We start from the raw sequence: 27669 nt of genomic DNA on the forward strand, positions 1-27669 counted from the left end.
AATAAATAGAAAAAACATGCATTTATTTATTCGTTCTGGAGGCCGCAACGGTTCTAAGGAATGTAATTTCAAAATTAAAGGTTCTAAAACAAGCAAAGACACAACGATTATGGTTCTAAGGCAGTGGTCCCCAAACTTTTCATGAGCGAGTGCCACTTGACGGTCTTGTACAGCCAACGTGTACCACCTGGTTCCAGAAAAACTCAATTCCAGCAAATATAATTTTATTCACAAGTAGAACACACAAATGAACTAACAACAAGGAACACAACTCAATTTAATGCGAGGGATGCATCTGTTTCCTCTCCACCAGCGGATCGATGCCAGATTATCTTGTGTAAGGCAATATATATATATATATATATATATATATATATATATATATATATATATATATATATATATATATATATATATATTTTTTTTTTTTTTCTCTCTAAGAAATTAAATGAACAACTAAAAATCGTATATAATCTCGAAAGTGAAAGTGCTCATGTGCCACCTGGAAGGCCTTCACATACCACTAGCGTTCTACAGGTTGGAGCCACATCTAAGGACTGCAAGATTACAATAGAAGGTGAGGCAAGAATGCGTACTACAGGTTGGGAGACACACCTAAGGACTGCAAGATTACAATAGAAGGAGAGGTTAGGCTAAGTTTGTTTTGGTAGGATCAGGTTAGTTAAGGAAGAGCCTCCGGTGTTTCTAGGGACTGTAGGTGAAGAGATAGAGCTGACCTATGGAATACCCTGCCACCACCACATCCTCAAAGCCGTCACCATCGAAATCACCATGCGCCATCTTGCCTGGTGGTGGTGGTGGTGGTGGTGGTGATGAAAATATAGCAGATAAGTAAATAGTAAAAATAAAATAGACAAATAAAATCATGTTTAAGTAATTGGTGTAAATAGACGAGTAAGTGAATTTAGTGATAAAACTACAACAAATGAATAAAATGTTGCATTAAATAAATGAATAGACAGACTAATGAAGAAGGTAAGTGAATAAGAATGAAATAGATGGATAACATAAATTATAGATTTCAGAATGAATAAATAGTTAAGAAAATTAAATCAAAATAAACAGAAACAAAATAATGCATAAATTAATGGATAAGTAAACTAATAAATATACTTAAGTCAAATGAATTAAATGAGATTTGTGGATCAATACATAAATAAGTGAGAAAACAAATCTAAATAAAATAAACGAATGAAATAAACAGAAATCAGTGAATAAGTAAAGAGAATAAAGAAAGTAAATGAAAATAATGTAGTGAAGGGGAAAAAAATATATATAAAAGGAAAAGGAAGAGAGAAAGAGACAGATTGACAGATTGATGAAGAAACAGAAATCAAAGGAAAATAACAAACTGGTAAACAAAATACATGCACAAAATAAAGTAAAGGTAAAATAAATGGCCGAAATAAGACAAGAAAAAGAAAAAAAAAGAAAAGAAAAGAAAAAGAAGAAAACCACACGAAACGCATCAACACAAATCGAAAAGAGAGAAAAAAAAAACACACACACACACACACACACACACACACACACACACACACACACACACACACTCACCGATCGTTGTCTTCTCCGTGTCAATGAGGATGTGCTTCTGGTACACCCAATCATCTCGTGCATCAGAATTAGGGAACAAAACGTACATTCTCCCGTCATCGTCTCCGGAGAGAAGGATGTAGGGTTTGTGGGGGCTTGGGGGAGAGGAGGATGGGAGGGAGAAAGAGAGAGGAGGAGGTGAGTAAAGGTGAATCTGTGTTTGGGTAGATAGATGGGTGGGTAAATAGATTAATTGTTAAGTTGATTGGCAGATAGATTGAAAGATGGATAGATAAATGAGTAAGTAGGGAGTACGATAGATTGGATAGATAGATAGATAGATAGATGGATAGATAAGAAGATAGACAGATAGATGTGTGGGTAGGTAGATTAAATGTTTAGTTGATTGGCAGATAGATTGATAGACAGATAGATAAATGAGTAGGTAGGTAGTGACATAGATTGGATAGATAGATAAATAGATAGATAGGAAGATAGATAAATAGATAGATAGGTAGGTAAATAGGTAGAGAAGCATAGGTAATTAGATACACACACACACACACACACACACACACACACACACACACACACACAGAAAAGAAGATTGTTGAGACATCTTCAATATTACGTAAATTAATCCCTTTTAAATCGTCCATCTCTCTCTCTCTCTCTCTCTCTCTCTCTCTCTCTCTCTCTCTCTCTCTCTCTCTCTCTCTCTCTCTCTCTCTCTCTCTCTCTCTTGGCCACCTTCCTTAACACAACAAAAAGAAGTAGATACATATATCAATGAATAAATAGATAAAAAGCAAATATATGCTTGTAAAAAACACAAAAAATAAAATCCCAAACAACAATGAGAGGCTTAAATGTGTGTGTGTGTGTGTGTGTGTGTGTGTGTGTGTGTGTGTGTGTGTGTGTGTGTGTGTGTGTGTACTTACAGTCCGTCCTCTGCTAGTCCTGCCGCAAACTCCGCCGTAGGATAGAAGGACTTTGGGGATCCTGGGGACATGGTCTGGGCGCCAAGGATCTGGTTAGGCCGAAAGCTGTCCGCAATCTTGAAATGTGTGAAATCATCGGTTCTGTCGAGGAGTGAGAGAGTGAAGGAGCGTGTGTGTGTGTGTGTGTGTGTGTGTGTGTGTGTGTGTGTGTGTGTGTGTGTGTGTGTTGGTGGAGGTGGAAGAGTGTGGTGTGGAAGGGTGACTGCGGTGGTACTGAAGGAGGAGGAGGAGGAGGAGGAGGAGGAGGAGGAGGAGGAGGAGGAGGAGGAGGAGGAGGAGGAGGAGGAGAAGAGGAGGAGGAGGAGGAGTAGAAGGAAGAAGAAGAAGAGGTCAGGAGGAGAAAATCAATAATGAAATGAGAAAATATGAGTGTGTGTGTGTGTGTGTGTGTGTAATTCACTGTTTGATCTGCTGCAGTCTCTGACGAGACAGCCAGACGTTACCCTACGGAACGAGCTCAGAGCTCATTGTTTCCGATCTTCGGATAGGTCTGAGACCAGGCACACACCACACACCGGGACAACAAGGTCACAACTCCTCCATTTACATCCCGTACCTACTCACTGCTAGGTGAACACCACCTACACGTCAAAGGAGACTCACCCAAATATCTCCACCCGGCCGGGGAATCGAACCCCGGTCCTCTGGCTTGTGAAGCCAGCGCTCTAACCACTGAGCTACCGGGCCGTGTGTGTGTGTGTGTGTGTGTGTGTGTGTGTGTGTGTGTGTGTGTGTGTGTGTGTGTGTGAATGATTTTAGTGGTAATGGTGATTGCCAAGAATAAAATAAGTAAAAACGAAACAACAACACACACACACACACACACACACACACACACACACACACACACACACACACACCTGTCCCTACCATTACCTCACCTGAAATCCTCGGGGAACAGGTAAATGGTAGCTTGACCCACTCCCAGATCCTTCCTGTATTCTGTGGCTATGAACTCCAGCGTGCCGTCCCTGTTAAAGTCATCCACCAGCACATCAAACACCTGGCCAGCCTCCTCGTTGATGACTCGTGACCTTATCTGGCGGGTGAAGAGACAACTATAAGGGTTTTCAAGACAGTTCTTATGATCAACTAGAAATCTTGCTAATCCATCACCAGAACCTTAAAAATACCCTTAAAAACATGAGTATCTTCAACTAGAGCCTTTGAAAACAGTCTTAATAATAGGGCAAAGCGTTTCTAAATAGGTTTGGTTAGATAAGATAAGGTAAAGTTACAGTACGTTTTAGATATCAAAAAGACTCACAACCACAGTAACGTCAGCAGTATAACAACGCACCGATTTTAGCTGCGGGGAAATGTTTAGGTGTGTTGGAAGACGAGGATCAGTGTGCGTTGGTGTGTTGCTGTTCTTCTATTGTGCGATTTATTAAGGAAATGAATAGGTAACGCACACACTCTCTTTGTACCTCTCTGTCTGGCTCTCTCTGTCTTTGTTTCTCTGTCTCTGTCTCTCTCTTTGTCTCTTTCTTTGTCTCTCTTTTCTCTCTCTCTCTCTCTCTCTACTCACCAGGTTAGGATCGGCCCAGCTTCCCTCTTCACTCTCCGTCCAGTAGATCGAGGTGCGCTCATTGAAGAACTCACCAATCACGAGGCAGTCAAAGTCCCTCCCGCCCGCTGACAGCTTGACAGTCGCAAAGGACACGTCAGGCCCGTCGTTCGCTATCACGTGCTGCATCCAACCCTCAACGAACCCCTGTCCCTCGTTCTCAAGCCACACTAACTCCTTCTTGGTCGAGCCTGGCGGAAAGGGACAAAGAAAGGTGATGTTTGGCTAGGTTAGGTGAAGATGAGGTGAAGTTAGATTAAGTTTGGATTATGTTAGATTAATGAAGAAAGAAAGGTGATGTTTGGCGAGGTGAGGTTAGATAAGATAAAATAAAGTTAGATTAGGTTTTAGATATGTTAAATTAAGGTAAGATAAGGTGAGATAAACGGCCATATTCAGAAACACCCTACATTCTCACCACAACAATCTTTCAAGTCCCTCATAGACAACTAGTCGGGTTTTCAAGACAGTTTCTCCTTATGATCGACTTGAAATTTCGCTTATCCATCACCAGAATCATAAAAATACCCTTAAAAACATGAGTACCTTCAACTAGAGCCTTTGAAAACAGTCTTAATAAGAGAGCAAAGCGTTTCTAAATACGGGTGAAAGTAAATTAGGTTAGGGTAGATAAGATAAGATAAGGTAAATGTTAGTTAGATTAAATTTGGCTACGTTAGGTTAGGTTAGGTTGGGTGAGGTGAGGAAAGGTATGGTGGAGTTAGGTAAGAACAGGTAAGGTCAAAGAAGCGTTGGGTAAGGTAATGTAAGGTGAGGTGAGGCAGTTAAGGTGAGGAAGGTAAGGTGAGATTGGGTTACATCGATATGAGACAAGGGGAAACAAGGGAAAAAATGAAAAATAAGTAGAAAAATAAGACAAAGGAAGAGAGAGGGAGGAAGAAAACAAACTTGATGACAAACTGAAAAAAAAACAACACTTCTCACAATATAACAAAAGAGACAAAGACGAGAGAGAGAGAGAGAGAGAGAGAGAGAGAGAGAGAGAGAGAGAGAGAGAGAGAGAGAGAGAGAGAGAGAGAGAGAGAGAGAGAGAGAGAGAGAGAGAGAGAGAGAGAGAGAGAGAGAGATAACGAGAAAATAGATGTAATGAACAATGACATGAAACGAGAAAGAGAGATAATAGAATGATAAAGAGATAAAGAGAGAGAGAGAGAGAAAATAAAGTCAATTGAAAGAAACAAAGAGTAAAGAAAGATAAAAGAGAATAGAAGAGAGAGTGGGAAGTGACTTAAGGTGTGAGAAGGAAGGATAAAAGGAAGGAAGGAAGGAAGGAAGGAAGGAGGAAGGAGGGATGGAGAGAAAGAGGCAATGATAGAGTGACGGCGGAGAGAAAGAATGAGACGGAGAGGAATGAGAGAGAGTGACTTAGAGAGAGAGAGAGAGAGAGAGAGAGAGAGAGAGAGAGAGAGAGAGAGAGAGAGAGAGAGAGAGAGAGAGAGAGAGAGAGAGAGAGAGTCGGTCCGCGGAGACAAACGTAAAAGAAAAATATAATATAACAAAGGAGAAGAAAGGAGGAGGAGGAGGAGGAGGAGGAGGAGGAGGAGGAGGAGGAGGAGGAGGAGGAGGAGGAGGAGAAGGAGCAGGAGGAGGAGCGGATAACGTAATTAAGGAAGGGAAAGTGAAACCCAGAGAGAGAGAGAGAGAGAGAGAGAGAGAGAGAGAGAGACCCACCAAGAAGGGGCTGGTGGAAGCGAGCAGTGAGTGCATCCAGGTCACCATCCAGATCCATGTCCTTCCACACCACTCGGTGATATGACCACGTGTTCTGCGGGACGTGAACCAGTGAACCAGTGAACCAGTGAATTAATGGACCACCTCATGAACCACAAGGCAACACAAGAACAAGGACACAAGAGTTGGTACAGGAAGTTCTTATATAAAACGTGCCTATTCCCCTCCCCCCTATCCTCTCTTCTCTTTTCATCTCTTCTCTTCTCTTCTATTCTCTACTCCCCTCCCCCTCTCCTCTCCTCTCCTCTCCTCTCTCTTCTCTTCTCTTCTCTTCTCTTCTCTTCCCCTCTCCTGTCCTCTCCCCTCCTCTCCTCTCCTCTCCTCTCCTCTCTTCTCCTATCTCTCTCTCTCTCTCTCTCTCTCTCTGACGCAGCTGAGAAACAAAAACAACCTGAAGACAATGAACCTGAAGCAGCGTAGTACATGACTTGCAACACCCACTGTAGTCTGTCAAACCATTACAAAAAAAAAACCTTGAAAACTCTAAAGCTGGTATTGAAAAACCGGTTTGTTCTCTCACCACTAATGTTTTTAAAGGCCACACAGATGAGCAGATGAATTTCCAAGTGTTTTTCTTGTTTTTAAATGTAGAAACCTCGCTAATGTCACTAAAACCTTCTAAACAGTCTTAGAAATCCGTGTCAGACGAATTTCCAAGAGTGTGTTTCTTGTTTTTAAATGTAGAAATCTTGCTAATGTCACTAAAACCTTCTAAACAGTCTTGAAAATCCGTGTCACTTCATTTAAAGCCTTTTAAGAGTAGATATGTTCCTCAAGATTATTTTTCCTTGTTTGTCATCTAGAAATCTTGCTAATCTGAAAGTAGAATCGTATAGAAAACATCCTTAAGAACCGCGTCATTTCAACAAGAATTTTTTTTGAAAGAAGTGAAAGTACGGAGCAGAAGTTCTCAAGCCTATTTCTCCTGTTAGTAACGTAGAAATCTTGTCAATCCGTCACTACAAACGTGAAAAAAAAAAAAATGAAAGTAAAAAAAAAAAAAACCGTGTCACTTCATGTAGAGCTCAAGTGTTGTAGAGTAGATGTGTTTCAGAATACCTAAGACTAACCCAGGACACAACACACCACACCACAACACAACACACCACAACACAACACACCACAACACAACACACAACACAACACAACACCACACCACTCCACACCACACCACACCACACCACAACACAACACAACACAAGCTTCATAACGTACAGTAGATAAGGAGGCAATGTCCACAGCTGGGGGCATCGGATCCTTCCCTGTCTGGTACATCTGCAGCTGGCCGTCACCTTTCCCGGGCACAAGGAAGCCTGAAGTCCATACCACGCCCTCAGCGCCTGCCACGGAGCCTGCAGAAGGAGGGGATGGAGGAGGGGTAGTTGGTAGGTTGGTTAGTAATGAACACAGAAAATAATTAGTCTCTCTCTCTCTCTCTCTCTCTCTCTCTCTCTCTCTCTCTCTCTCTCTCTCTGGTCCTGATGAGGTGGTTTGTGGTTAGGTAATTCAATTTGTGAAGTTTGGGGTGGAATGTTCTACCTTCCCTTCTACATTTTCCTTCACTCCTCCCTGTCAGTTAGTCAGTTAGTCAATCAAGCAACCAATCCTTAATTCATTAAAACGGTCAAACAACAACACAAACAGTCAAACAGTCACGCAGCAACACAACAAACAGTCAAACAGTCATGTAACACAAAAAACAGTCAAACAGCAACACAACCAGTCAAACAGTCACACGGTCCAGCAGTCAGGCAAACACTTCTCACTGGGCAGGTGGTCGGGGTTGTTGGGCCAGACGGCAGAGTTGTCCATCACCTCCACGGTCCATGCTGAGGGGTTGTCCATGTGGCGGCCAGGGGACCTCACCCGGTACACCTCGTCTGTCTGGCCGCACCAACGCAAGGAAGGGTTCAGGAAGCCGTCAAACCTACACGTGGTCACTCCCTACACTGTTTAGACCTACTTCGGGGACAGACAACACAGTGGGTCTTCATTTTAACCCCTTCAGCACCGGAACGTATTTTTTTTACCATGAGTTTTGGGTATGATTGGACGAGTTTGTTTAGATTGGGAAGGGTCTGTGGAGGTCAGAAGATTAATGGCCAAAGTCCTCACTATTCTAATCCCAACATAAGTATCTGAAGCTGTACAAAAATCACCAAATAGTAAGTAGAGGAACATGAAAGCGAGTCATGATACTGAAGAGGTTTTGTTGCTCTTGGCCGGTTTTTCCCCCCCTACATTAAAAAATCGTGCTATAAAAGGGAAAAAAAACTGTCTTATCTTCTCTTAACCCTTTCAGTATCAGGACACGTTTTCATATTCATTCTAGTTACTATTTGGTGATTTTGTACAGCTTCAGAAACTTACGTGGGGATTAAAATAGTGAAAACTCTGGCCATTAAACTTCTGACCTCCATAGACCCTTCCTAATGTCAATATTATCGTTTAATCCTACTCAATATCATGGTAAAAATGTGTCCCAATACTGAAGAGGTTGAAACTTCTTCCTACTACTAACCCCTTCAGTACCAAGACACGTTACTATTTGGTGATTTCATGCAACTTCAGAAACTTACAGTATGTGGGGATTAAAATTGTAAAGACTCTGACCATTAATCTTTTTACCTCCATAGACACTTCCTAATGTAAATCAAATCTAATCATACACAAACTTATGGTAAAAGTGTGTTCCAGTACTGAAGGTTGGTGCAGAAAGCCATTAGGCCTACAGGTGGCACTTCCTACATTATATAGGCCTAATTTCATTCTATCCTCATCCGTCAATTTGTCTAATATCTTTTTTAAGCAGAAGTGTTCCTCAAGAGTGCTTTTTCTCGTTAGTAATGTAGAAATCTTGCTAATCTGTCACTGAAACCGTAAAAGAAAGAAAAAAACCTCGTGTCACTTCAATTAGAGTCTTTTGATAGTAATAGAAGTATGGGAAAGACGTTCTCAAGACTATCTTCTGCCACTATAAACGTAAAGGAAAGGAAAAAAATAAAATAAAATAAAAAATCCGTGTTACTTCACATAGAGCTTAATGAGGTAGCTTCTCTCAGACCTTCACGAAATACGCCCACTTTCATCTTTATCTTCATCCTTACATCTCACTAATCTTTTAAAAACTCACTATCAAAAGAACACACAAAAAAAAAAGGTTGGTGAAACAAGCTATCAGACACACACACACACACACACACACACACACACCACGTAGTGTAGTGGTTACCACGCTCGACTCACAATCGAGAGGGCTGGGTTCGAATCCCGGTAAGCGGCGAGGCAAATGGGCGCGGCTCTTAATGTGTGGGGTGTGTTCACCTAGCAGTAAATAGGTACGGGATGTAACTGGAGGTGTTGTGGCCTGGCTTTTCCGGTGTGTGGAGTGTGTTGTGGTCTCAGTCCTACCCGAAGATCGGTCTATGAGCTCTGAGCTCGCTCCGTAATGGGGAAGATTGGCTGGGTGACCAGCAGGCGACCGAGGTGAATCACACACACACACACACACACGGCAGTCCTGTAAAACGTACTCTCCTATCTTATCTGTCATCCTCATCCATAAATGTATCTAATCTTCCTCTAAAGCTCCCAAATGACTCAACACTAACAACCTGATCACTGAGTCCATTCCATTCACCAACCTCTCTGTCGGAGAACCAATTCCTTCCTGTCTTTTGTCTTTCTCAAGGTTAAGCGCTTTTCTTTTTATACCATGTGGGCTTTTCACGGGAATTTCTGGGCTAAACGGGATGCTTTTTCGGGTACCTCCTATCTCAAAGCCCGCCCGCTTCAGTATCAAACCGCGATTTCATATTCATTTTGGTTACTTTTCGGTGGTTTTATGCAGCTTCAAAACTTATGTGGGGGGGTTAAAATAGTGAAGACTCTGGCCTTTAATCTTCTGAGCTCCATAGACCCTTCCTAATGTCAGTAAAATCGTCAATAATTATGCCAAAAATCAAGGTAAAAATGCGTCTCAGTGTTGATGGGGTTAAACCTATTCAGGGTGTGTCATTACCTACTACTTACTTTTCCCCTCAATTTCCCTTCCTTTTTTCCCTTCTCTCCCTACCAAACTGCTTCTATATCCTTCATTCCATCCCGACACACACACACACACACACACACACACTACTACTACTACTACTACTACTACTACTACTACTACTACTACTACTACTACTACTACTACTACTACTACTACTACTACTACTACTACTACTACTACTACTACTACTACTACTACTACTAGCACACGTTAAGGATTAGTAGCCAGGCAATCCTCTTTTTTCCGAACCTTTACTTGGTCTGCCAGTTTCCCTCTTACACACACACACACACACACACCCAACCTCCCATTCCACCTCCACACCCATCCACTAACACCCACCCCACACTTTCAGCCACACCACTCCTACGTCTCTTCGTCTCTATCCCTCCCGGCTCACCCACCTACCCACTTACACCACGCCACGCCAGCACACTCACCCCCCCTAGCGGATCAAAGGTGGAGATGTAGATGCTCCAACGATCCTGGTAGTCCAGCTTTGCATCCTCCGAGAAGTATGCCTCAATGAACGCCGCGTGCTGGGAGAGAGAGAGAGAGAGAGAGAGGGAGGTAAAGTGGGTAAAGTGAGAGTAGCTTTTAAAAGGTGAGAGGGAGAGAGTGAGAGATTGTGAGTGTGTTTAGCGGTGAGGGAAGTGTAAGGATGGAGTGTTCAAAGGTGTAAATAGTGTGTGTGTGTGTGAGAGAGAGAGAGAGAGAGAGAGAGAGAGAGAGAGAGAGAGAGAGAGAGAGAGAGAGAGAGAGAGAGAGAGAGAGAGAGAGAGAGAATGTTGAAAAATGTAAGAGAGTGAGTGAATGATGAGATAAAATGCATGGATAAGTAAAAAATACGTGAAAAATGAAAAAAAAAACACAGATAAAAGAATAAATAAAACACACACACACACACACACACACACACACACACACACACCACAGCACCTCACCGTAAACAAAAACAAAACAAAAATACACACACAGAATAAAAAAAAACAAAGATAAAAGAGAGAGAGAGAGAGAGAGAGAGAGAGAGAGAGAGAGAGAGAGAGAGAGAGAGAGAGAGAGAGAGAGAGAGAGAGATAATAAAAAAAAAACAAAGGAAAAGACAAAACAAAATACTATAACAAAACACACAACCACCACCACCACCACCACCACCACCACCACCACCACCTTACTTTCAGAGGTGTTGACCCCACAAGACGCGGCTGCCACCCTGGACGTTCCCTCGTGGTGTTGTGGCCCTGTACCCCAACCACCATCACCACCACCACCCCCACCAAGGTCACGGCTACCCCTGAGACACCCCTGGGGGAAGACAAACGTTAGTAAATAAAGTAAATAAGTGTTTAAGTGTATGGTGAGTCTGTAAAGCTGTGAAAAGTGGGAGGAAGACAGAAAGGGCTCGGTTCACCCTTTCTCATTTTTTATATATATTTTCTTATTTTTATACCATGTGGGATTTTTACGGGAATTTATGGGCTATCTGAAACCCCACCCGCTAGGAAACCGTTGCCCCGAGTGAGGAAGCCCAACCTACACTCTGACCGTGTAGGTGTTTGTTAGCTAACCAACAGAACCACGTGATGCTTATATTCTTCAACACTTCTATACTTCACCTCCTATTTCAAGAGGCTTTATTTAAATTTACACGAGTTTTTTTTAAGGTGTTTTTAAGGTTCTAAATGTAGATTGACAAGATTTCTACATTAGTAACTGGAGAAACGCTCTTGAAAACCTCGCTAGTTATTTCTGTAGCCTTTGAAGATAGTCGTGGTGAGAAAGCAAAGTGTTTCTGAATAAAGCGCTCCGTTTGATGCTTACCAAGAAGGAGTTTTTATCGCAGGGGAGGAAATGCATCATCTCTCGTATGTTAATTTTTTTTTTATCTATAGCTTTGGTTCGGGAGTTTACGAAAAGATTATGTACCTGGAGCGAGAGAGGTTATAGTGCAGCGCGTGGTGAAATCCTTATCGATGTTTGTGTAAGTGGTGTAGATGAGAAAAGTGTAAAGTGTGTATTATGTGTATAAGTGAGGGATTTGTTGTCGTGAAGTAGTGAAGTATGTTAGCCACTTCAGTAGCATGACACGTTTTCATATTCATTCTGCTTACTATTTGGGGATTCTATACAGCTTCAGAAACTTATATGGGGGATTGAAAGAGTGAAGACTGTGGCCAATCATTCTCTGACGTCCATAGAGCCTTCCTAATGTCAATAAAATGGTCTAATCGTGAATAAATCTCAAAGTAAAATGTGTCCCTGTATTGAAGGAGTTAAGTAACCTTTGGGAATTTGCTATGGGACGTTTCTGTATGTAAGTAGCGCAGTAGCTCATTTGTTAAAGTTTGAATTGGAATCTTTGAAAATTTCTTGTAGTTTAATGAGGTTTTCAGTGAAGGAGACACACGTGACGCACAAAATGAAGTTAATAGTGAAATCCTTAAAAAAAAAAAAAAAAAAAAGGAAAATGCGTGGAATTAATGAGGTTTTCAGTGACCAAGTAGAGGAAAAACAAGTAAATATTGGAATCTTTAAAAAATAAAAGAAAACGTGAAATTATTTAGATTTTCAGTGATAGGAACAAACGCATATAGGAAAAAAAAAGATTACACACACACACACACACACACACACACACACACACACAGAGCTTACGTACATGTGAAGAACGTGATGAAAACAGGTTGAGATTAGTGAACGTTCCTGCTTATATACCTCTCTCTCTCTCTCTCTTAGGGGAGGAAAAATTTTAGATAAGAAGAGTGTTGAGAAAAATGTCATCTGCTAATATAAGTTTGTCATGTTACCTCCCCCCCTCATCCTCCCCCGCCCTCTCTCTCTCTCTCTCTCTCTCTCTCTCTCTCTCTCTCTCTCTTAATATCTTGTGTTCAGGATTGTGAATGAACGAATGAATGAATTTAAGGAATGAAGGAAGAAAGGAAGAAAGAAAGGAAGGAAGGAAAGAATAAAATGAAAGAAGGAAGGAAGGAATGACAGAAGGAAGGAGCAGAGAAAGAAAATAGGAAGACAATGAAGGAAAAACGACTGAAACAAGAATAAATGGAAAGAATGAAGAGAGGAAATAGAAAAAAGTGAAAGAGGAAATAGAAAAAAATGAAAGAAGAAAGAAAGACTGAAGAAAAGAAGGAAGGAAGAATAAAGAGAGAATAAGTGATTAAGGAAAAGGTAGAATAAACGACAAAGCGACATAGAGAAGGAAGAGGAAGAAGATATTAAAGAAAGGAAGAAAGAAAGAAAGAATGAATGAATGGAAGGAAGGAAGGAAGGAAGGAAGAGCAGTGAACCATTAAATTATTCATTGCTCCTTCTTTTATTCTCTCGCACGATTTCACACACACACACACACACACACACACACACACCTGGCTTTCCCGAGTGAACACCACACTCACAAAACACCTGACAGAACAGCTCATATATTGCAAATCACGCACACACCTCACGTTATGAGAGTAATGATAATAACGATGACAATAATAATAATGAGTGATAACAATGTAGTGGTAAACTCTGGTACTCTCTACCTGTGTCTGTATTTCCACCTGCCTATGACTTAAACTCTTTCAAAAGAGGAGTGTCAAGACACCTCTTACGTTAACTGGACCCTCCTTTTAGATTTTTTTGTTTTTTCTTTCTCCTACTTTCCTCTAAACAGGGCCTGGCAACCAGCGGGATTTTTTTTTTTTTTTCAAACACTGTTTTCCCTTGGCCAGTGCCCTTGTAATGTAAAAAAAAAAAAAAAAAAAATAGTAATAATAATAATAATAATAATAATAATAATAATAATAATGGTAATAGTAGTAATAATGATAGTAATAATAAAAATGACAATGGTAACAGTAGTAGTAGTAGTAGTAGTAGTAGTAGTAACAGGAGTGATAATGATAATAATGATAACAGCTACTACTACTACTACTACTACTACTACCTGTGATGGAATATTACTGTAACTTACAAACAAATGAACAAATAAACACACCATCACGCACACCCCTAACTTCCTGTTTCCTGTGCACACGTTGTCATGCATGCCAATACACACACACACACACACACACACACACACTGTGCATACATACCTGTGTATACGGGGAACCAGATCCATGTGTGTGTGTGTACACGTGTAACCACTTGAGAGAGAGAGAGAGAGAGAGAGAGAGAGAGAGAGAGAGAGAGAGAGAGAGAGAGAGAGAGAGAGAGAGAGAAAATCTGTTCTCTCTCTCTCTGTCTACTGTAATACTTTCAAATAGTTTCTAAAGTTATTTTTCTTTCTATAACTTTGTAAGGGTGACTAAGAAACACTGATTGGATTAGTTATTTTTACACCACATACTACTGGTGCTACTACTACCACTAATACTACTACCATTACTACTACTACTACTACTGGTGCTACTACTACTATTACTACTACTACTACGATCACCACCACCACCACCATCATTGCAGCTTCCTTTGTGTCCATAGTGTTGTTTAAATGAGGGACTATTACGTGCCACATCTGAGCATACAGGTGTGTGTGTGTGTGTGTGTGTGTGTGTAAACAGCTGCGGTCTTGTTTCTTATCTTTGTTTCTTTCTTATCGCAACCACACACGTTCTCTCTCTCTCTCTCTCTCTCTCTGTGTGTCGTCAATGAAACACAGGACAAAATGATCACAGCAAATCTTTATTAATACAGCATCGTCAGCCCTGTGCACCGCGGGACAGGTGAGCCAGTGCTAATTAAGATGACAACCAGGTGGGGCCGTCAGTCCATGGCGGCGCACGTGAGGCATCTGCGCAGTCGATCGATTTTTCACGGCCGACCTTGCACGATTATGAGATGAAAAGTGGAATTATAATAAGAACAAACAATGGAGAACTATTTTTTAACATTTTTTTCTTAATTAAGTAACTTCACGGAAACACGTGGCGGAATATAATAAGTGACATTGTGTGTGTGTATGTGTGTTCAGTACTTAGAGTTACGTAAATTTGCGCGGGTTGTTGATGGGTAAGTGTGCGGAGGGCTGGAGCAAAGGAACAATGGCGCACTCTGCTAATCCGCTGAGTGGCGTGCGAGTTTTTCGTTAAGTTTTATGGTGCGAGTGGCGAAGTTTTGCGCCATCGTTGGATATGCATCGGGGGAATGACTTGCGCGAGATGGAGAGGTGATGACGTTCCTGCGCTTTTATTCACGTCTATGGATTGCGCGGAGAAGAAAGCTGCGCGATTTGCTGATTTACCGTGGCGGGCCCGTGGCAGGACGGCCCTCAAACGAAAATTTGTGCTTTCGTCACAGTTTTTACCGTAACGCTTGGGGAGAACGTAACTGTGGCGATAATAACAGCAACAACAACAATAATAATAATAATAATAATAATAATAATAATAATAATAGTAGTAGTAGTGAGTCGTCGAAGGTTCCCTCAAAATACAATGAATTTTCTATATTTATTATTTATTTTTTTTTCTAATCGTGACAGCGTGAAAGAAAACGGACCTAAATTTAATCACAACGAAATACAACTAAACTGAAATTAATACAACCTTCCTAAACGATATAAAAAATAAATGAAATAAAAAAAAAAAATAATAACGATAATAATAATAATAATAATAATAATAATAATAATAATAATAGTAACAATAAAAATAGCAATAAGAACAACTACACCGAACAAATACAATAAGATAATAAAGAAAACGAATGATCTAAAATACATTTCAACCACACGAAATAAAATAAATAGATAAAATGAAGGTACGAGTGAAACAAAACAATGAATAAGTGAATAAAATGAAAGAGTGCGAAGTGGTCCATTGCTACAAGTCAACAGTACTACGATGAGTCTCCAGGCAGTGCGGTGAAGCAACACTGGTGGATGGTGACGGAGAAATGAGGTGCAGATTACTCTCTCTCTCTCTCTCTCTCTCTCGAGTTGCCAGTGCCGTGGTTACACTTATATCAATTAAGATGTTCTCGTCTCTTCACGTCAGTTTATCCGTTTTCTTTGTTTTTTCTCGCGTTGCTTTGATAGAAAGTAAATAAATAATTGAATAAATAAACGCACTAATAGAAAAAGAAAAATGCTTTAATAAGAGAGAGAGAGAGAGAGAGAGAGAGAGAGAGAGAGAGAGAGAGAGAGAGAGAGAGAGAGAAACATTAATAAAACAGAAAAAGGCGCATTAATAAAAAAAAGGGAAAAAAAGAAACGCATTGATAAAAGTTAAAAAAACGCATTAAAAAAGAAAGACGCATTAATTAAAAAAAAACGTACAAAAGAAAAGAAAAATGAAACAAAATAAAATAAATGAAAAATAACACATTAATAAGAGAAAAAAACGCAATAATAATAATAATAATAATAATAATAATAATAATAATAATAATAACAATAATAAAAATCGATTAATAAATATTTGTCTCAGTTCAATGGTGTTAGTTATGCATTATTTTTTTTTTATAAATAGCATTAAAAAAAAAAAGATAAATAAACGAAATAAAAGATAAACACCAGCGTAGAGAGAGAGAGAGAGAGAGAGAGATAAGAACTATTGTACGTAGATAACTTTATATTTATTCTTTCTCCCGCCAACTGTCTATTCTTGGCTAATGAAGTACCAATAATTTTGTTCCGATTTGATTCTGATACATTTTGATCATTTCCCGACAAGTTTTTCCCGCCTTGCTTGAATTAATGACTTGCTATTCACTGCTTCACTGCTTTCATTAACTCTTCCTCTTTTGGCGGCGTTTCCAATGAGAATTCCGTCACCATCCCGTTTTTTGTACCTTTTTGTCACACTTAAAAAAAAACATGTGGTCATTTCTAGTTTTCATTTCTTTGACTATTAATTTTCATTTAATTTATTTATTTATTCGTTTTTAATTCCTGCTTTTTTTTTTTTTTTTTTGCTGTTTTGCTTCATGATGGTAAAAAAATAATAGTTCCATTGTTGTTTTGTCTTTGTCTTGGCGCAAACATGGACGTATTGTTTGTTTACAGGATTAATTGGCGCTCCCTTCATTTGTGAGCCCTGTTCTTGTTTGTGAGTTTACTTTGCATTGCTCTTGTGTTTCTTTTCTTTTTTTATCGTTAGTTTTTTTTTTTTTTTTTTATTCATCGTGGTCCAAAAAATACTTCCTTTTCTATTTCTTTCATGTAAATATATAATGAACAAGTTATTTTTTCACATTAGTGCCTTTTTTTAACAGAGTATCTTTCGCTGCTTTCAATTTTTATCATGATAAAAAAAAGTCAGATTTCCATTCTTTTTCTTTCATGTAAACAAAAATTCTTTGATAATCAGTAAAGCGGTGTTCTCGTATCGCATTTTTTTTTTTTTTTTTTTTTTTTTTCCGTCAGCGGGTTGTCTGCTGCGCTACTTGATGTGTGGTTAAGAGTTCCACCTTGAGGCGAGGCGAGGCGAGGCGAGGCGCGGCGCAGCGGGGCGAGGGGCGGCGCGGGTCTGCCTTGTGAGTGAGTTGTTCGGAGCTCCGTTATTTTGTTCACGGGGGGACGCTGTGTATTGTCTTTGATGAGCTAAGTTACTGAGGTCCTTGACTCGCACCTCTACTGACGCGTGACTTATTTATCGGTGAACATTTCTTGTCATCACTTCGTGAAGGGAGGAAAATGTTACATCTTCATGCTAAATAATACAAAAAGTATGTGTCTCTTAATTTCTTTTCTTCTACTACATTAAGAATCTTGGGCAAGGTAAATAAACTTGAAACGATGCACGTATTCAAACCTCTCAGTGCTTCGCTAGAATTGTAATTTTGTGCAAGAGAAAATGTTACATGCTCTTCATTCGTCACTACACTTCCATTATGTCCACATTAAACAGACCATTTCTCAACTCTTTCCTCCTTACTTATCATCAGAGTTACTCTTATCGGTAAACACAATTTATTTAATGATCATTTAATGCAAGTTTTTCATTTGATGCATCATATTAAGAGTACATCCATAAGAAAAAAAGCGCCATTTCAAAACTCTAATCTCGGCACATCCTTAACTTTACTCACATCGGTAAATGCAATCTCTATACTGATAATTTAAAGCAAGTTATTTACGTTACACACCATATTTAAATCACAATACATTATGCTACATCATTTCTTTACTATTTTTCGCCGTGGACAACGAAAAAACATCGGGTCACATCGGTAAATGCAATCTTGTCTGGGTTTTGTTCACCACCACTCTGAAATGCACGGCGCCTCAGTGGATACGAACAATAAATCTCTACTTTGGTCTTCAGCAAAGCGATGATTCAGAACAAATACAATCACCTCTTCAATTGCAGCTTATAATTCTAGCGGAACATCTAACACTCCTCTTTCCTTCAACTCCCACAATGCATCAACTCGAGTCTCCTTCCCTTGCCCTGTTCATAGCGGTATTGTCATGTGGTTTGTCTTGTTGCGTGTCTGCATTCTGAAACGCTTTGTTCGCTCATCACAATTACTTTCATGGGCTCAGAGATCACTAATCGGGTTCTCAAGGGTGTTTTTTCCACTGATAAGGTAAGGATTCTAGTTATATTTTTATTTGAATGATGAAAACACTCTTTAAAATTTGAATAACTTCCACTAGAGCCAGTTTAAAGTTTAAAATCTTTGTTAACCTACTACTAAAGTCAGGAAAACACACTTGACGACTTGAACTTCCATTATAATCCGTCTACTTATTAAAATTACCACTGAAAACACGAAAACATCCTTGAAAACCCCAATAACTTTCACCACAGCCCTTCAAACTACCTTGAAAATCACAGCAACTTCCACTACAGCCAGTTGAACTACCACTGGAATCGTAAGAAATCACCTTTGGAAATCCGGACAACTTCCACTACAGCCAGTTGAACTACCACTGGAATCGTAAGAAATCACCTTTGGAAATCCGGACAACTTCCACTACAGCCAGTTGAACTACCACTGCAACAGTAACACAACACCCTTGGAAATCACAGTAACTTTGAGAGACTGTAATTGTTCAAGACAAGACAGTATTAAAGAGTAATGGGTTTCTTGACTCCCCATCGCTACTTTACGTCCCCATGGAGTTTGTTAGCAGCTACCTACAGTGCTGGCGACATGTTAGTTGACTACAGTTACAGGAAGGCCAAAGGTACATAATTACACATGCTGCTGACAACAGGTGCCACACACAGGTAACATTAATACCTCAGATAACAGGTGTTGCTTGGCTTCCACTACCTGTCAATGCCTCACTCAAAAAATAATGACTTCACCTTTACAAATATACATAGATGATTTGTCCACCTTTACAAAATACAGGTGTAGTTTGCAATAAGTCACTAATTACCTCCCTGACCTCATCATTAGCTCACCTTTACAAAGCACAGGTGTTATTTCAATGGTGAATAATCAACTTTTACAAAATACAGGTGTGGTCACTCTCACCTGGTAGTCTGTTCACCTTTACAAAGAACAACTGGTGTTTGACTGAGCCCTACAATGTACAGGTGTAGTTTGTCTGACCCAATAATCAATTCATCTTTACAACACACAGGTGCAATTCCTCTGACCTCGTAATTAAAGACGGTTAACAACAACAAAACGATAAACAAAACTAAGCCTTATGAAATACAGGTATAGTTTTTCTGACCTTACACTCGTAATGACATCCCCTACAGAAAACAAAAGTATTATTCTTAGTCTCTAATTACATCATTTATCTTTATAAAACTACAAGTACAATTTTTCAATCACAATCTATCACTGCCTCATTCTTACCTGTCGTTATTTCACCTCCAAAACACAGGTATCACTTGTCAACAATCATTAGCTTACTTTACTTGCCTTAATCAATTTTGAAAACACAGGTGTAGCTTTATAATGACATAACTACACATTGTCTTTACCTGCTAATCAACATTCATTGACACGTGTCTTAAATTTATTCTCATGAGCCCTTATTTCACCTCAACTGCTAATTAAGGCTCATAATCACAGGTGTATCTCTCCAATTAAAATTTCATCTCACCTTCCCATGATATAAGTACAGGTAGGATGATGATTAAATTCTTCACTGAACTAAGGCAATAAATCAACTGTTACGAAAATGGAGAATCTCTTAATTTGTTTGGTTTCTTTATTTCTTGAAGCTCTATTTCCTCTCTTACTGTGAACTAGTACATCATTATTTGCTTATTTCAACTGTGGTCATGAAATATTGTCACTTTTAACATTATTACTCTCTTCTTACTTTAAAACTTACTTCCCCCTTTGTTAACATGATCCTTAACATTATTCAACATTATTCAACATTATTACTTCCTTCCTCATTACTTATAACTTTACTTCCTCTTTGATATCATTTTATTATTTCAACCTGTCTCTCTAACACCATCATTTTCTTTCATCTTCAAGCACTGCCTTCTCTTTGTTCTTATGAAATGTTATCACACTTTTCAGCACTGTCTTTTTCCTTCTCCCATTTTCTCCTCTCTGTTTCCTTATCATTTCAAACTGTTTCCCGTTACCACAAGCTTCTAACATCTTTACTTTCCTTCTGCTTCAAAATGTATCTTTGTTATTATGAAATGAAGTCAAATGATATCACACTTTCCAACATTTTTTTCCTCTTTGAAGTCCACATCCTCTCTATCATCACACTGTTCATGATCTCTTTTCTTTCCTTCAAACTCTACCTCCTCTCTCTTATCATGCAGCATTATCTCAGTACTCGCTGCTATTCATCTTCCAACACCCTCGCAAGTGGCAACACATGTAAACTAACAATAATCATTAATAATCATAACAATTTGAATCATACAATAAAAAGTTTAAAAAATCAGCTGGAATATGTAAAAAAATTAATCTACACTAACTTTTTTCTCTCTACATTGTTATATGAATAAAAAAAAGAGTTGGGTGATGCGTCAGTCAGCAAAACCCCACCTCACTTTTGTTAGTATACATTATTTTTTTTTTTTATTCATTTTACGCTTACAATAAAAGAGTAAAAAATGAATAACTAAACCTACCAAGTTAAAAAATAGCTTTCCCAGTATTGGCAAGAGTCACTGTGTTCCTTAACTTAGAGTAGAAGTGTTAGTAGAATGATTACAATACGAACCATAGACCTAGTAACGTAGTGGCGGCGGCGGTGGTAGTGGTGGTGGTGGTGGTGGTGGTTTGGAGAAGAAGCGAATACCTTGTTAAAAATATTGGCTACTGTTATGCGCGTTTTGGTAACAGTTAGCGAAGCGATAACTTGAGCATATAGGAGGAAAAATATATATGTATGCATGTATATATGTATGTGTGTGTGTATGTATGTGTGTGTGTGTATGTATGTGTGTATGTATGTATGTATGTATGCGATTGGAAGATGCCTAACTTTCTGCTAAAACACTAATATTAGATCCAGTGTGTGTGTGTGTGTGTGTGTGTGTGTGTGTGTGTGTGTGTGTGTGTGTGTGTGTTCCAGAGTTAACGAGTTTATCTTCATATGTGGAACACGCGTCAAAACAAAGTATGAATCACTCGTGTGTGTGTGTGTGTGTGTGTGTGTGTGTGTGTGTGTGTGTGTGTGTGTGTGTGTGTGTCTGTGTGTGTGAGTGTGTGTGTGTGTCGCGCCACAGACGGCCCACAACACTGTTGTAGCACCTTGGGAGAGATGAGGGTCAATCCACGGGAGAGAAAACCACCCCGTTTTAAGGGGCACTGTAGGGGATGGGGGATGGGAGGAGGATTTGTGCCTGGAGTTGGGCTGGGGGGAGCGGGGCGGATCTGTCCCTCACTGTCACGCCACGCGGAGCCCCTTGTCACTGTTCGCAGCCTCGTCACTAACACAGTGGTAGGGAAGAGGTGCCCGCCTGGGGGTGGCGACGCAGGGGAGGGGGCTGGGATGGGTGGGAGTTGGGGGGTGTCTATGTGGTGAGGGTGCTGGGGAAGACTTTGGAGCGGCCGCCCAGCACGCTGCCGAGGGTGTCGGGGAAGGTAGGGCAGTCCTGGCGCGGCCCCACCACGCCCTCGCCGCTCACCTCCAGGGGGTACAGCAGCATGTTGCGTGGGTTGGGCGCGTCGCCTGGGTCTAGATAGGCTTTGAGGGAGTCCTCGCCCAGCCACCGCACGGCGCGGGCACACTCCACGGAGCCAGGGTCCAGGTCCACGGGGGCCGCAGTGCCCATGTGCTCCACCCACAGGCCACGGCGGAACATGGCCACGTCACCGTAGGGCAGCGAGGCGCCGTAGCCCACGTGCATGGGCTGGTAGCTGCCCATGGCGATCTCCGTGTCGCGGTTGCCACTGAGGGAGCGGTCGTTGATGTTGGCGGAGCCCACGATGATGTATTCGTCGTCGAAGATCGCCATCTTGGAGTGCACGTAGATCATGAGGCGGCGGTGCGCGAAGGCCAGTGCGGCGGAGGGATCCTCGGGGGGCGTCAGCTCGGCGGGAACATCCTCAGGGGCCTCCTTTCGCCCCAGGCACAGGAAGATGAGGTAGTCCTGTGGGTGCGCCTCGGACCCCGCCGCCCGCAGCGCCGCAGCCACGCGTGTGTACATCATCTGGATGGTTCGCAGCTGCCAGTGCAGGATTTCCTGTGTCACCTGGGGGAGCAAACACACACTTGTCAATAGTCTATACCCACCTGCCGCGCCACTCATTCCATACTGTGTGTGTGTGTGTGTGTGTGTGTGTGTGTGTGTGTGTGTGTGTGTGTGTGTGTGTGTGTGTGTGTGTGTGTGTGTGTGTGTGTGTGTGTGTGTGTGTGTGTGTGTGTGTGTGTGTGTGTGTGTGTGTGTGTGTGTGTGTGTGTGTGTGTGTGTGTGTGTTTTATTCACCTCCGTCGCCTACTGGTCACCCAGCCAGTCTTCCCCATTACGGAGCGAGCTCAGAGCTCATAGACCGATCTTCGGGTAGGACTGAGACCACAACACACTCCACACACCGGGAAAGCGAGGCCACAACCCCTCGAGTTACATCCCGTACCTATTTACTGCTAGGTGAACACACCCCACACATTAAGAGCCGCGCCCATTTGGCTCGCCGGCCCGGGACTCGAAACCGGCCCTCTCGATTGTGAGTCGAGCGTGCTAACCACTACACTACGCGGTGTGTGTGTGTGTGTGTGTGTGTGTGTGTGTGTGTGTGTGTGTGTGTGTGTGTGTGTGTGTGTGTGTGTGTGTGTGTGTGTGTGTGTGTGTTCTTTCTCCGTAGCCTTCAATGGATCACAAGGTTCACCAAGCCATAAAGGGAGGAAAGGGAGGAGTGATGGACACGTGATGGGGAACACCAAAACAAAACACTGTGTGCAACACCAGCCCCGCTCACCTGCGTGCTGTCTCACCCCTCCCTGACTCAGCACACAGCGTCCCTGCATACCCCCCCATCCCTCACTCCCTGCTCACCTTGTCCGCCGGTTTGCCCTCGGGGAACATCGGGATGCAGATGTAGGCCACGAAGCGCTCGCCGTTCCTGATCTTCTCCTCGATCTTGGCGGCGATCTCGAGGGGCACGAGGTTGCCCGCCTTGGCGTCGCGACACTCAGGCCACATGTGGCTGCTGCCCATGAAGTACTGGTTCTCCACGTAGATCATGCGCCGCGCCCTGCGGATGTGGTGGATGTAGGCGCGGTGGAGGCTGTTATCAAAGGCGCGGCCCTTCTTCTTGGTGAGGCCTGTGGCGCCCGCGGACCAGTCGAACACTGCGGAGTCCGAGTTGATGGAGCGGAAGATCTGCACGTTCCAGCGGTCCGGGGCGGCGCTGCGGTAGTCCAGCTCCACACCCTCCATCTGCTGCAGCGGCACGATGGCGTTCATGTGGTCCGCCGCCTGCTTGCGCCATCGCTCGATGAAGTTCATGAGCACGTCATGGGCAGCGGGGCCGTCAATGAAGCTGTGGATGTCGTGCCACGGCTCGCGCGGGCCGCTGCTACTTGTCAGGGTAGGGAACACGCGGTTACGGAAGTCGTTCTTGTGTTCGCGCACCAGCGTCTTGAACAGCGGGTGGCCGGGGTTGTCGTAGCGGCCGCCCGTCAGGTCCAGGCCGCCCACGTAGGCCACCACCTTCCTGCGACCCGGCGCTTCCTCGATGGGCGCGTCCGCGATGACACACTTCTGGTGGTGCGTGTAGCACAGCGAGGTGAAATGTGTCTTGGTGGAGAACATGTCCTTGCTGTGGCGGTCGCGCGGCGCCAGCACCACCACTACGGGCGTGCCGCGGAAGAAGTTGGAGGTCTCCTCGTCCTCAGTGCTCATGGCGCCTTGCTTCTTCAGGTCGTTGGAGGTCAACTCGTCCCACAGCAGCAGGCGCACACGCACTCCCTCATAAGCCTTCTGTTTGAGCACCTCGCCCAGGGTGCGCGTGTCGTCGCCCTCCTCGCGCAGCAGGGCGATCTTGGCGCTCACGCTCCATCCCACGATGTAGATGAACTGTGTGGCGCCCATGAGCGTGGCGTGCACGTCGCGCCATGTGCTGCGCGGGTGGTAGAGCTGTCCTTGGGGTGTGTGCAGGGGGCGGGGCAGCTCGGGGCAGTGGGCGTCCTGGTAAAGGCGCACCATGTTGTCCTGGCGCAGTGGGAAGAGACACTCAGGGACCTCGTGTGAGGGCGCCACGGACTGCTTGGGGTGGTAGGTGAGGGCCAGGGTCAGCGTGCCCGCCTTCTTGTTCTTGTTCTCCCTGAGCAGGTCGAAGGTGTCGTGGATGCCAGTCTCGGTCATCACCTCGCTCACGGGGAAGGTGACCGAGCCAATCTGCTCCGAGGACAGGAAGTCCTTGTCGCGCACCGTGAAGGTGACGGCGGACACGTCGTGACACACGTCCACGCGGAACGTCTCGTCCCACACGGGGCTGAGGTCATTGTCGATGACGTGCGTGGTGGCCACTTTCCAGGGCTCGCCGTCAGGGTCCTCGAGGGACACCACCACGAAGGGGTCGGACACATCCTTCTTGCTGAGGCTAAGGATGGACGAGTCCAGGTTGGGCAGGTTGGTGGCGCGCTCCAGGCGAATGTCCAGCACGCCGTGCAGGAACGCCATGTCGCAGAATGACTGGTTGGCCTCGTTAGGTCTGTGGAACTTGCGGGACACTCGCTCCCGCAGCTCGTTGGCCCTGGTGATGGTGCGCTGGCCGATGGTCACGTCAGGCTGGCCTGGTGCGGGCACGAAGGCTGCAGTGACGCGCAGGCTTCCCGCACGGAAGCCTTTGGTGTTGACGAGGGTGAGGTCGGCGGGCTGGGGCGTGGTGCTGCCAGCGAAGGTGTGCACGGGGAGGAAGCAGCTGCCGATGATGTCTGAGGAGAGCAGGTCTCTGTCCTTGACGGTGAAGCGCAACCCCGCAACGTCCTGGCTCACGTCGGCCACCAGGCGGAAGAACCAGCGCGGGTTGAGGCAGTCGTCGATGGTGAAGGTCTTGCCGATTTTAGAGAGGCCGCCGCCGCCGCCCTGCACCTCCACCACACAGTAGGGGTCACTCTTGTCCTCTGGCCGCAGCACGTTGTGGTCGAGGTTGGGGAGGTCCGCCGCCTCCACTACCACCACCTCCAGGCGGCCACACAACACCACCATGATGCCGGGGCTATGACCACGCCGCGCTCAGGCATCCTGAAGACTGGCTCAGCACGGAGGCGCTTGGCGGGGGGGAGGCCACACACCTGCAACACAACACACCTGTCACGCGCTACCCAACACACACGTCACGCAAAGCGGGACCTGAATCCATGACTGATTGATTTAGAGGGTGCCACACAGGGCCACAGGGAACCGCATCAAAGGACCTGCAGAGTGGGGAGAAGGAGGAGGAGGAGGTAGAGGAGGAAGAGGAGGAGGAAGAGGAGGAGGAGGAGAAGGAAGAGGAGGAGGAGAAGAAGGAGGAGGAGGAGGGAGGGAGGGAGGGGGAAGAGTGGAAGTGACTGCGTAAAAGAGAAATTACGAAGATGAGAAGAAGGTGGATGGAGGGAGGACACTGTGAAAGGGAGAAAAAATGAAGAGGAGGAGGAGGAGGAGGAGGAGGAGGAGGAGGAGGAGGAGGAGGACGGCGTGTCGGATAATCCCTCTTCAGTCCTGCTGCTCAATTTATGCAAAGGCAAGCAGGAGGCTGAGATGAACGGAGGCAGGGAGGGAAGGCTTAAACGCTTACCTCCTCCTCCTCCTCCTCCTCCTCCTCCTCCTCCTCCTCTTCCTCTTCCTTCATCTCCCTTACAAACATCTCTCCTTCGTTCCATCCTTCCATCTTTATCCTTACTCAACATCTACCCTTCCTCTTCTTCCTCCTTTTCTTCCTCCTTCTTTCTTCCCCCTCGGCTCTCCTCCTCCTCCTCCTCCTCCTCCTCCTCCTCCTCTTTCTTCTGGTCTTCTCCTTTCCCTTACATTACAACCTTCCACTTTTCCTTCCCTTTATCCTGTCTCCTCCTCCTCCTCCTCCTCCTCCTCCTCCTTTCTGACCAAATCATCTTCCTCCTCCACCTCCTCCTCCTCCATCACGAGAGAGGAATGTAGCAATTAGATCGTTTTTTGCACCTCTCTCTCTCTCTCTCTCTCTCTCTCTCTCTCTCTCTCTCTCTCTCTCTCTCTCTCCTTTATTCTATTCCCTTTCTCACTATTTTTATTTTAGCTTACTCTTCTCCTAAATCATTGTTTTTATAGGAGAGAGAGAGAGAGAGAGAGAGAGAGAGAGAGAGAGAGAGAGAGAGAGAGAGCTGCCATCTTGAATATTGGCAAATCAGGTTATGTATCTTTCCAAAATTTATTCCCTCCCTCCCTCTCTCTCTCTCTCTCTCTCTCTCTCTCTCTCTCTCTCTCTACTTTTTCTTTATTTATCTATTTTTATCTATTTATTTATCTATGTATTTATTTATTAGTCTTATTTATTTATTTATTATTTGGTTGCAATTATTATTATTATTATTATTATTATTATTATTATTATTATTATTCAGTATATACAGTTTTGAATTACAATAAATTATGCTTTATTTTATTTAGGCGTGTTAGTGTTTCATTGTAGTAGTAGTAGTAGTAGTGGTAGTAGGAGGAGGAGGAGGAGGAGGAGGAGGAGGAGGAGGAGGAGGAGGAGGAGGAGGAGGAGTAGTAGTAGTAGTAGTAGTAGTAGTAGTAGTAGTAGTAGTAGTAGTAGTTCTTATTGTTGTTTATAAAAGTTCATGAAAGCTTTTACCTTCCTAAAATTTAACTCTCTCTCTCTCTCTCTCTCTCTCTCTCTCTCTCTCTCTCTCAGTTATGTGTTACTTTCGTCGTAATTCTTTTGGTTTGTATCGTGTGTGTGTGTGTGTGTGTGTGTGTGTGTGTGTGTGTGTGTGTGTGTGTGTGTGTGTGTGTGTGTGTGTGTGTGTGTGTGTGTGTGTGTGTGTGTGTTCGCCAACAAACCTATGTATGTTGTTTTATTTTTGTTTTCAAGTGTTCGTGTTATGCTTGTTTATGTTAGACTCTCTCTCTCTCTCTCTCTCTCTCTCTCTCTCTCTCTCTCTCTCTCTCTCTCTCTCTCTCTCTCTCTCTCTCTCTCTCTCTCTCTCTCTCTCCCACGCGCTATAACAGAGAAAAGGATTGATTGATTCACTTGTTGCATCTCTCTCTCTCTCTCTCTCTCTCTCTCTCTCTCTCTCTCTCTCTCAGTCCCGTATTTCATCATTGCCTGTGAGTGGTTTATGATCTCGGAGGAGGAGGAGGAGGAGGAGGAGGAGGAGGAGGAGGAGGAGGAGGAGGACAATGATGATGATAAAGAGGAAGACATTATTGAAG

General features: G+C 43.3%; 2 protein-coding genes and 1 long non-coding RNA gene across 7 annotated transcripts in view; all 3 read right to left on the reverse strand.

Annotated features, from left to right (window-relative positions):
• Window positions 1–668: 668 nt before the first annotated feature.
• Window positions 669–12598, reverse strand: LOC123517711. Its single transcript, XM_045278074.1, has 11 exons — window positions 12591–12598; window positions 11107–11236; window positions 10372–10470; window positions 7647–7764; window positions 7096–7232; window positions 5821–5914; window positions 4090–4319; window positions 3440–3597; window positions 2499–2639; window positions 1579–1712; window positions 669–806 (listed from the first exon to the last, which is right to left on the reverse strand). Coding segments are annotated over exons 1-11 (1344 nt in total). The 5' UTR covers window positions 12593–12598; the 3' UTR covers window positions 669–705.
• Window positions 12599–14600: 2002 nt separating this feature from the next.
• LOC123517726 lies at window positions 14601–26490 on the reverse strand. The gene is made up of 2 exons (XR_006678562.1): window positions 26434–26490; window positions 14601–15869 (listed from the first exon to the last, which is right to left on the reverse strand). It is a non-coding gene; the product is annotated as an uncharacterized LOC123517726 (long non-coding RNA).
• The window catches only part of LOC123517718 (phospholipase D gamma 1-like), a 108325-nt gene continuing 98262 nt past the window's right edge, over window positions 17607–27669 (reverse strand). For all 5 annotated transcript variants that reach the window (XM_045278107.1, XM_045278116.1, XM_045278097.1 and 2 more), the window contains 2 exons: window positions 23326–25568; window positions 17607–22524 (listed from right to left, as the gene is read on the reverse strand). In XM_045278107.1, coding sequence (XP_045134042.1) covers window positions 21844–22524; window positions 23326–25482 — 2838 coding nt within the window. In that variant the 5' untranslated portion in view covers window positions 25483–25568 and the 3' untranslated portion in view covers window positions 17607–21843. The remainder of the gene's footprint in view (window positions 22525–23325; window positions 25569–27669) is intronic.

This window comes from Portunus trituberculatus, chromosome 6 (assembly GCF_017591435.1).
Source record: "Portunus trituberculatus isolate SZX2019 chromosome 6, ASM1759143v1, whole genome shotgun sequence".
Classification (NCBI taxonomy): Eukaryota; Metazoa; Arthropoda; class Malacostraca; order Decapoda; family Portunidae; genus Portunus; species Portunus trituberculatus.